We start from the raw sequence: 11,246 nt of genomic DNA, 5'->3' as shown, positions 1-11,246 counted from the left end.
ATTGTGTATATAGATATGATATAGGAGCATAAGTTTACAGCACAAACAGATATTAGCCGGCTTGATAAATAATTGTATTTATTTGAGCGGCGATTGGTGCACATCGGAACTACAGAAACGAACAGATTGGTTTCGCCCTATAAATGGACATAGGAAATTGATGTTTTGTGGGGTAAATAGTACCCAAGCGCAGGGCTACGTAACGCACGTAGATTGTTTAATTAACATTTAGGGCCTAATTATACCGTAGAATGCCCATAGCTAGGTTACAAATAGAGTTAGGAGGACGGCGTTTGGGGAGGTAGGCACATCAACAGTTGACTCATCGGCTGACTGATACTGTACAACTTAGTAAAGGGTGGCGTAAGCCGCACCCGCCTTAAAAGGTCGTATCATTGCGGCCTCCTACCCGACTATTAAAAAGCAATCTGTCACCCATGACAGCGTCTTATTTTGAGCGTAGGCGTGAGTTTGGGGAACAACCTCGAAAGCTGCTTATGAGTGCTTGCTGGTGCGCTATCAAAGTATCGTAAATCACCGAATTGAGGGAAAAGAGCGGCAGAACTTGCCAATGGGGAGGTCTCCAGGGAAGTACAAATATACAAAGTAATGTATGCGAAACCAGCACATAAATATCACAACAGAAGATCACGAGAGGACAAACACCTCTTGGTCTGTACGTTAATTTTTGTACCTTCTTGTTTTCGCAACTTTAACGAGTTAGTCTTATACCTAAAGCCCAGGTCAGTTTTTATCTTTCTCTCTACTAGTGGTAATAGCCTGGAGTGAGCACGACCTTTTACCGACGCGCGGTAGGGGTTGAAAACCTTCTGCTATTTTTTCGTCAGCAGTTTCGGTCCTAGACTTCACGCACGTAAAGTACTCAAACGGTTTATCAAGCTTTGTTTCGTTTGTAGATATTATTTGGCGTGGTCGCAGCAATATAGCCGACCGGAAGAAAGAACATCAGCGTGGCTACGTAATTTCCGGAGCTCGGAGCCTGAATCGACGTTATGACTCCTACTTATGAGGAAACAGCAGCACAGACAGAAGAGCAAAGAGTAGCCAAATATATTTTAGAATAACAGAGAGCGAGCTAGTCGCTAAGTATTCATTCTAAAAAGACAGGGCGTGCAAACATGGACACAAGAAAAAGGTCAGGACACCACAGACGCCGTGGCGTCTGTGGTGTCCTGACTTCTTTCTTGTGTCCGTGTTGCACGCCCTGTCTTTTTAGAGCCAAATATATCTTGATGTCATCAACCTTTCCCTTTTGCTTAGACGGCTTTCACATTACGCTGCTAGATGCGAGCCCTGGTCGCTCGACTGTTTGGTACCGAAGGAAGAATGGAATAATGGCTGCAGCAAAGGGCTCTGCAAATCCTGGATACACTTGGTTTTTGGGACGTTTTTTTAACGACTTTAACTAATAAAACTGGGCATTGCGGTAGGTTACTGCCTTAAATAAAAGCGACCTTATCGTCATTGTTCTGTCGAAAGTGCCTGAAGTCATTTAGTGCTGTTTCACCATGCGAAGGGTTTGCACCGAACAATTTTGCTGTCCTCGAATAGAGATTTCTTACATTGCACCATTGCTTGAAAGTAACTGCAGTACTCGTGGCCATAATTCGAGGAAATCTCGCTGATCTCAAGCTATGACTTATGTGTTATTGAGTTTTCTTTTGAGGTAGGGTGAACTCCATTACATGTGGTTTTAGGTAACACACGAGAAATGTATGAGCTGCACAGTGCGACCTATAATATAGTTTATTAAGACAAAAGCCTTAAACGGCCTCATCAAACGCGAAAATTGATCATCGGCGCCAATACGAGTGAGAAAAAAATCATCACGAGGTGATGACGTCACCATATGACGTAATATAACGGGACATCGCATGATGACGTCATGGCATGACCTCATCGACTTGATCTATGGTGGGCCGGTCACGGAGGCAGGGCGAAATCAGGAGTGGTTGCAGAAACAATGCCTTCAAACCTGGAGGCAGTGCAAAACTACGTTAGGTGCAGAAAGCACCTAACGCAGGGAGGCACGGCAGGATTAATCCATCGACTGAGAAGAAAAAGAAGATGGCTTTCGCCTTCGAGTCGTCTTATTCATAAGGGGCCCTGTGAGTCGATACATGACTGCTATTTGTTTCAACCTTCGTGGTTCATCTGATATCTCATCCCTCATACACATTTTTGTTCATGATGCTAGGTCATATTTTATAGTGGTATTTTATAAATGTTCAGGTTGTTTGTTCCTGCTGATTCTCTCAATGCGTGCGATGTCGGGGTGCCTGTCGGTCGCCTACTTATAATATGTGAGCTAATTATGTAAGGATGTACTGACATGATGCCGAAATTGTAGTTTACTGTAATGTTTCTTCGAGCTAATGTTTCCAAGTAATGATAAATCGGGTATCGTTTGCAAGTATATTCGTCAGCAAACAGCAATTACTGAAATCGTACACTTGCCAGAGATAACAGCTGGTGTCTTTGCATGTGAACTTTGTTTCTAACTTCCTTGTTGTAGCACGCAATGTCGCATTACGTATACTCTATCTCGTGATTTGTTGTTAGACGGCAAAAAAAATAACTTTACAAATTCACTTATGTATAATGTCTATACAGGAAGGTCAATAGATGTGCCTCCTTGAGTAATGATTGGCGTTGTTTGCCCCCTGCTTACTTTAAATTTTACGTTAGAGCAATAATTTGACGAGTGCACTGGATATACCTGGTAGCATACAATTCGCGATGATATATAAAGTATTCATGCAACACATACATCCTGCTTGGAAACCGCACAATTCACCGCTGTAGAGTACAAAATACCTATAGATTCGCTAAGCTTAGAAAATTTATAGTTGGGTCATTGTATGAAGTTAAAAAGAGCACACGCTAAAGTTATTATATTTCGTGGACAAGAGAGCCTCATGTGGCAATGGGGAGCTGTTGTTAAGCATTTAGCTGCGCCAGGTGTGTTTGATTGCACGTGCAATTCACGATGTACTGAAAAAATTTTAATCCTAGCATTTGAATGTTGCTTTAGGATTTTCTTTGGCACGTAGAATGAGTGAAGTTGTCGCGGTGTTTGTACGAGCCTGACCAAGCCATTTCTAATGACTGGACATGTCGTTCGGGAAGGCGGTTCTGCGGAGCGCAGACAGCGCCAGCGTAAGTTGAAGGGAAGAGTAAACTATGTGCCCTACGCGAGATCGTTAGATGATATGCACCATGCCACAGAGAAACAATTGCTGAGCCTGTATAGAGTGTATCAAGTTGGTCTCAGTGGCGCCCATATGTTTGTGTTGTAATTATGAGTAGATGGATGTTAACGATAACAACAACGGAAGCAGAGAGCGCTGGGAATGTTTGTTCGCCCAAGCGGATCGAAGAGACCTCCGAAGTCCCGTTACAAGTGTCAGCAGTTATGCAAATACGTCCGGAGCTTCCATAAACAGACGAGTGCGGCATCGGCATCACTACTGTTTGGCAGCGGCGTGTTTGGATTTCTTATACCAGATACAGACTGGAAGCAAGGACACCCCCCATAATTGAAGCCACAGTAATATATTGCTGCTGAGGCCTGAATACCCGGCAATGATATCTGTGCTATGATTATTTCACGGGCCACCGTCGAATGACTATAAATCACTAATTTTTTTTTTTTTTGGGGGGGGGGGTTATCTTGTTCTTCCGATACACTGTTAGGTGCCACTGTAAATGCACTTTAGCTGACATATAAAACAAAAACACGCGACGCATGAAAATGCTGCAGCGGTGAATTAGTTACCATGTGTGCGAGAAACATATGCATGTTGTTTGTAATTTGTTTCCGTGTTCGCATTTATGTTTTGCCTTCGCTACTGCACAGAGGTAGATGCAACGCATAAGGGTGCTGGGAGGTTTACTCTTGTTAGAAACGCTACTGCGAATTTTGATAACTGGGACCCGTGTCCTGTCCCGTGTAAGCTCGATGTCATGTAGGAACTAATGCCAGCGCGCCCTGCAATTCAGTGAATAATTGCATTATCTCCTGTGTACATCGCAGTGTTGATGTTGTATGTTCCAATGTATGTGCGTAGTGAATGAAGGGGAGTGACAGCTTTTCTTCAAACACGAACCAGTATCTTGAGTCACAACGTACTGTTTTTTATGGGCATCACAAAACCAAGAATCAAATATTTTAGAAAGTGGGGAATGCGTTCACTAAAGCGGGCAGAAAGGGCTTCAACAGTGCCCATAGTTGGGCTTGTTTGTTGTACATACTTCAAGGAACAGCACAAAAAACGACACGACAAAAAGAAGACGGTGCTGTGTGCGTCGTGTTCTGTATGTCCTGTCGTTTATTGCGCTGTTGAATGTCTCAATAGGTGCACATTAGGAGAAACGTAATCCGACATACATTCTGCAGTCGGTTCTGCTTTAATAGCGTCTTCTGTTCGGAAGTAAACAGAGACGGTTGAAAGAATGAGCTTGATGAGCGTGAGTATGTTCACGTTCGGCTTCGGCTTGTTTCATTACGATGCTTCATGCTTCTGTTTGCATATGAGTCAAGTGGAACAGCCGTAGGTTTTAGTCCTCGCACTCATAACCTTTCCCGCGCAGGTTGCCTTTGCAACAAAACGCAACCACACTGCCGGACATTTACTTTCCAGAGACAGATTCACCATTGCCATGGTTATTATAGCAAAAAGCGGGTGCGCTGATGAAATATTACGAATCTTTGATGCGGAAGGAGGGGGGGGGGAGAGCTAATGTTATGAACGGATTGTGCGTGCACTGTCATTTACACAAACAGACAGGAGCAGAACAGGGACTCTAAGTGACGCCGGTTTTAATTGTTTTTTTTTTTTTCGTCTCCTACTTAGGGCTGTTTACGTCTGCTTGATTTTCCTACACACTCTTCAATTACTCCATTTTTTAGTGTTCCCTAATGACCTCGACGTTTTTCAAGAACTGCGATGATTCTTAGGTTGCCGTCGCCTGAGCCCTGCATGCCTCACTGCAAAGTTTATGATCTGACTACAGCATTTGCCACCGAAGAACGCATTTCTTTGGTCACTATTTGCGGGCACTCGCGATAAGATATAGTTCGGTGCTGCAGTATTGTGGTATAAATTATGAGAGACTTTGCGTTACCAACAATGCACCCTACCACGCTATCATGAGACGCGCCATGTATGCAATGCAGCGCTGATCCAATCTTATTCTTCCGTCTAAGCAGATTAAACTGCTAGTACTACTGCCCTAAAGGAGTTTCCTGAATCAGTTCTCCTCTCCCTGGTGTATCTTAAAGGATCGTTCATATTCATCCAAAGAGTAAATGTGCCAGTGTCGTGATGCTTTAATTTAATGTAGCGTTATGAACAGCATTTTATATTTATCGCGTAAGTTACGCGCCCAAGAGGTGTTTCTAAATGCAGAAAAGGAAACTCAGATTTTGTGCACTGTGCAAGAAGCCTGGACAAAAAAATACCGGAACTTTCAAACGAAAATCGAATAGAATACTTCACACAAATTTACGCCGAAAACATCGTTAAAACTTATCAAAGTTATGATTATATTGGGCGCTAAGTCTAAGCACTTACACCAGTAAGAGACGAGAAGATAATGAGCGAAAGTTCATTTAATTATCAAATTTCATGAAAGGTCGCAAAAAAGATCACTGCGCGAAGAAGTGTGAGGTGAAATGTCTATGCGTGCCGTAATTAGCACTCGCATGTCCTCCGTATAAACTGGAATCTGCTGTGAGTAACGCATAGGGCGCATTTTTTTTCGCATTTTTCTCCTTGATAACACACTTGGCTCTATACCTTAAAGAAATAGTTGGCTACTCACGTAAGCAAGTGTAGATGCTGAGTAGCTACGGCCACTTCCGTGCCTCATTATCTGCGTAAACCTGATATCTCAAATAATACACTTGGTAAGATACGGTATCGCAGAGTAGTTAAGCCAGTCGAAGTATCTACTCTCGCCATGAAACCCTGTTGTGGGTATTCTTGAATTTTCAATGCAGCGATTACTCGAGAGGTTGGCAGAAATTAAACATGCTACGCGTCTTTGCATTCTCCACTCCGCATTGTGTAGCGAGCGTATCCTAATACCAACAGCGGCAAGTGGATTGTCTCAGAAACTATAGCATATATAGATAAAAAATTCATACGCTCGAATTTGTTCTAACACAAAACTCCAGCTAATCCTGTGGCAAACCACATCATCATATCATATATCATTTCAGCTAATTGGCCAATGTATAAGACCACTTATGAATGGAAAGCTTGGTCAATTTGGTCATCTCTTTTCCAGCTCTCTTTTCTGACTCCCAGCACACACCTCACTTTTGACAAGGCGCGTGCTCATTCCTACCACGCTTTTTCAGGTGTTAGAGTATGGTTTTATGTTATATTTTAACTTGACAGCGTCGAATAACTCGTTTCGCTAAAATTGCAATGTTGGTGCCACCGACGGCGTCTTTGTTGTGAGCGAAAAAGCAGCGTTGGCCGTGAGGGAATATTCCATGTAGATGCAAATAAAGATATGAGCCGGAGGACGTCAACACTTTGGCTTTCCTTGCGGCTTGGTTTAGGTCTCCACCGCGAAGCGAAGGCAGGCTAGCGATTGGGAAGGCGATACGAACACGGCCGATTACGGTATCGCGTCCTACTCTTGTGGCCGCCGTCTCCGAGTGAGAATGGCGCGCGGTGTGGTCGCATCATCTCTTGGGGGCGTTGCGACGGTGTGCCGAGGTTTTCCCGCCGTTTCCGAGAGATGGCGTGACCACCCCGCGGGGATGTTCCCTTACGAACACGTAGTGGGTGCATCGATAGTTACACATAACAAAGGGCACACACATTTGTGTGCGCATTCTATTACACACACGTGGAGGGTTCATCGATACTTCGAAGAAAATGTCACGCCCGTAGACATTCCCTCACGCCACCGGGCTGTTGACACGCATGTGATGGATTCTGTGAATTCGCTATTACTTCTACTGCAGTGGCTGAAAGTGTCAGTGCAGTGTGTGTGCCTGTCTTGAGTTAGTGAACTCAACGCGCATGAATGCAGAGAGAAGAGAGGCGCAGGGCGTCGTCTATTGTTTGCGCCAACAGTGCACCAGCGCACAATACTCGCTCAACTTTGGACACACAAACATTGTTGTCATATACGTGCTGTCGAAGAGGGCAGAAGCATTTACCTTTACTCTGGGCATGTTGTGGTGTGGTGTGTGTGTGTGTGTGTGTGTGGTGTGTGTGTGTGTGTGTGTGTGTATGAGCGCGCGCGCGTGTGCGTGCGTGCGGATATTGCTATAGCATGAAAGACGAAGCTTAAGGGTCTCCCGATTTCTGTTTCTCGAACTGTATCTCTGATAAATAACCAATAATGGACAGCTGTCAGCGTTTCCTTGTAGTCCATAGCCCTACAGACAATTGAATATGCATTTCCCATGAAAAGTTTTAGATTCCTTTCATCAGGCTGGTTTGTTATTAAACTATATAGAGACTCCCGGCGATTTTACGCTGTCGATGTCGCCGTCATGTTCTCTATAAAGTCAAAATTTATAACGTCGCCCTGCGCATCGTATGTACTACGCGCGAGCGCTCCGATCGAACGCGGCTGAACCATAGATGAAATGATCCTGGGTCGCATGTATAGATCATGCGGTAGCATCGCCATGCTTGCGAGGCCTGCCGTCGAAGGCTCCATAAGCAGAGAGGAAACACCCAGTCGTCTTTCGTTCGGGGAAGGAGCAAAGAGGCACGTCAAGGGGGGGGGGGGGCAACTTGGTCTACCAGTTACTTCGACTGTACTGCTGTCATATGTGCCTTCTGGGACGGGAACTAGGACGGGTACATTGTAATGCTGTAGAGAAATTCATAAGCGAGTCAAATTGATTTAATAGATCCATCAACCGCTAATAACGTTTAGATTATTTCCTCCTGGCATAATGATTTTGGTTCCTTTTGAGAGTTTACCGACCATGCTTTATTTACTGTAAAATTAGGAATAATTAAAAATGACTCTTTCTGATTGACGCTGTATCCTGTAGTACAACTTGAAAAATTCATGAATATATGAACCGCCCGACTTTTGGCCGATTCCCCCGAATGGGTAGGTGCCAATCATCCCAGGAGCAGCATCATCATCAGCATCTATGTGAACGTGCTGCGTCGCCTAAACTACAAATTTCAACGGCTGGACCAAATTGGCCGACCGATGTGTTTGGACAGGTGAGCCTACAAGGCACAACCGCAGATGCAGTTGTAGAGGCACTTCCGAATGCTTTTCAGCAGCAGTTGAACATCGAATTCTATCGCCAGCCATTACAATTCTGAGGCTTTGAGTGCGGCAGCCTGACGCTACCATGGACGCACAAATCGAGGGAGTTCCGGGGCAAAATGTCAAACCCGGTTTTCCTCGGTCCATCTTCGCCGAAAGAGATCACTTCAGACCGGTAATGCCCTACGGAGACTTAGGGGCTGTTTTGTTCTTGAATACGCGGTTCTTCGGAGAGGCGCCGACTGGCCGGACCACTCGGGCTGGACGCAATCTACGAGCACCGCCTTTCCAAAAGGACTTCTACCGCGAGCACATCACCACGGCCCAGAGACCAATGGAAGAAGTCGAAGCATACCGGAAGGCCAACGATATTGTTGTTACGGGGGGCGATGTTCCGAAGCCAATCCTGCACATCGACGAAGCTGGGTTGCCTGAACACATATCGAAGGTCATCAAGGCGCGCAACCCTGGCTCAGGGCTCACCGCGATGCAAGCGCAGTGCTGGCCAGTAGCGCTTAGGGGTAAAGACCTTGTCACCTTCATCTACGACGTATCAGAAGGCAAGCATCTCGCCTACCTCGTCCCGACCATCATACACATACTGCACCAGCCGGCTGAGTTGCGCGACTATGGACCTTTAGTGCTGGTGCTTACAGCGACGCGAGAAGCGGCCTTACAAGTTCGGGAAATTGCTGACGAGCTCAAAGTGAAGGCAGGAATTCGGACGATGTATCTCCTGCCTGGAGAACCCCGGGAACCACAACTCAAGGAGCTCGAGGAAGGGGCCGAAATTTATTTCGCCACGCCAGGCCGCCTCGTATATTTCATGAAAGAGCGTAAGATAAGCCTGCGCCGCTGTAGTTACTTGGTGCTGGACGGAGCTGACCTTATGATGACGATGGGCTTCGGGAAGCAGCTTCGCATCATTGCGCACAACACCCGTCCTGACCGGCAGACGCTTGTGTGGCTTTCCTCGCGCACGATGGATGCGAAGCAACTCATAGACGAGTTGACGAGTGACTACGTCACGGTTAGCATTGGGGCGGCTACACACGAGGACCCCACCCGGCGGGTCCAGCATATTGTTCACGTTTGCGAGATGGTGGAGAAGGAGAGGGAACTCGAAGCCCTCTTGAACGATGTCCTTACTGAAGAAGGTGACAAAGCCATTGTGTTTGTAGAAAGGAAGGAAACGGTGGAAGGCATCGTGTGCAGTCTGAGCCTCCAGGGTTGGGCCGCCGTTAGCATCCACGGCACGAAAACAGAACAAGAACGCGAGGTGGCGCTGAACACCTGCGGTTCAGCAATGCGTCCATACTGGTGGCTACCGACGTGGCGGCTAGTGCTCTAGCAGCTTTCAAAGTGCGTTTCGTCGTGAGCTATGACTACCCGAACAGCGAGGATGAATACTCGCGCCGCTTGAAGTATGCGGCTCGGCCCGATGGAAGGGGTGTGGTGTGCACGTTCCTAGCACCGGACGAAACCCAGCATGCCAAGGACCTCATTTACTTGCTTCGAAAGGCCAAGCAGAATGTGCCGCCGCAGCTGAGTAAGGTAGCAAAGAACGTTCCGAGGAGATAGGCAATGGATACTGATTTCGCCTTGTGAGTAGGAATATACCACTCTGGAAATAACCAAGTGGCTATAGCTAATAACCTTCACTGTTTAGACCCCGCTGTGCGGAAGAATCGCACCCAGCTTTTAAATTTGCCTGCGCTCGAAATTAGCGAGTCGTGCATGTAACCTTGGAGGACATGAAACAAATTCCTTCAGAAACATATCTGGAACCTTGTTTGTTTATTGCTTACTGAAAAAAAATATCCGAAAGTACATTTCATGAAACTACCGTTGCACTTCGACTTGGTAGTGTTTCCGGCGGGTAAATTATTCGGTGGAGTACAGCAGAACTAATTTTCGTATTCTAATTTCTTTAGGTTCGTACTATATTTAGATAAATATGCAAAGTATTTTCTCTAATCATTGTAGACATATAATTTTTATAGGTTTCCTCTTTGTCTACAGAGGTGATTCACCTGCTTTGTAACAGAGTGTATCTTTTTGTTTATCGTTTCCGGAAAATTGCTCGCATGTGTGGGCATAAATATTTGTAGAAGAACAACTGTTGTAAATGTTTGGCAGTGTGGCTTTAGCAAGGCCACACGTCATGAGGAAACTTTGCCCGGCTTATATTTTTCCTTAACTGAACGCTTGTGTTTAAGGCTCAGGAATGACTGGTTGATCCCTGGTTGATCCCTTGAAAACATGGTTGTTTCCTTCTTCATGGGAATAGGTGAGCACGAAAGTGAATTGTGTTTTTAGAGAAGTGCGCGCGCTTACTGTAAGCACTGAGCATACATAGCAACGGTGTAATGTGCACATATTTATCGACATACTGTGAGATGCGAAAAATACGTTACGAAGTAAATTAAAAGTTGACAGCTTGGGAACGACGTGTGTACGCACACTTAGATAGAGTTCTTTATATTTTAATATTAAAGCGATAGTGTAAAGGAGCCAGTGTCATAGAAAATGCGGGGTTGCCGCCGGCGGTGTTGGTTTGTGAGCGAAAAAGAAAAACTCGATGGCTGTGTTGTGGGGGATGCGAGCGCTGCTGGAAGACAGGCAGACGAAAACGAGTAGTGCGTCCCTGAGGAACAGGCAACGACTAACATCATTATCGTCATGATCCAGCATCAAGAGCGCGGTTGCGCACCTTCGCACCGCTTCCCTTTCCCACACACAGCGCCATAGCATTTAAGCGATGATGAAAGATGAGAGAGGGTGTCTGAGCTGCCGCTGTGCGACCTAAAGTCCCTAGATTTACACTTTTACAAAGAAATAAAAAAATTAACACGATCTTCCCAAAGGGAACCCTGATGGGATGCGAAGCAGCAGCGTTGCGCACGCGTGGCGTCACGGGTTGAACGGCGCTAACGCGGGTGCTGCGGTGAGCGCTGGAA

General features: G+C 45.8%; 1 protein-coding gene across 1 annotated transcript; it reads left to right on the top strand.

Annotated features, from left to right (window-relative positions):
* The first annotated feature begins 8,371 nt into the window (after positions 1-8,371).
* On the top strand, positions 8,372-9,637 carry LOC119405524 (probable ATP-dependent RNA helicase DDX5). Its single transcript, XM_037672358.1, has one exon. It carries the CDS (start codon positions 8,372-8,374, stop codon positions 9,635-9,637), a length of 1,266 nt encoding a protein of 421 aa, XP_037528286.1.
* The last annotated feature ends 1,609 nt before the right edge of the window (positions 9,638-11,246 follow it).

This window comes from Rhipicephalus sanguineus, chromosome 9 (genome assembly GCF_013339695.2).
Source record: "Rhipicephalus sanguineus isolate Rsan-2018 chromosome 9, BIME_Rsan_1.4, whole genome shotgun sequence".
Lineage (NCBI taxonomy): Eukaryota > Metazoa > Arthropoda > Arachnida > Ixodida > Ixodidae > Rhipicephalus > Rhipicephalus sanguineus.
This window is presented reverse-complemented; position numbering and strand designations above follow the sequence as displayed.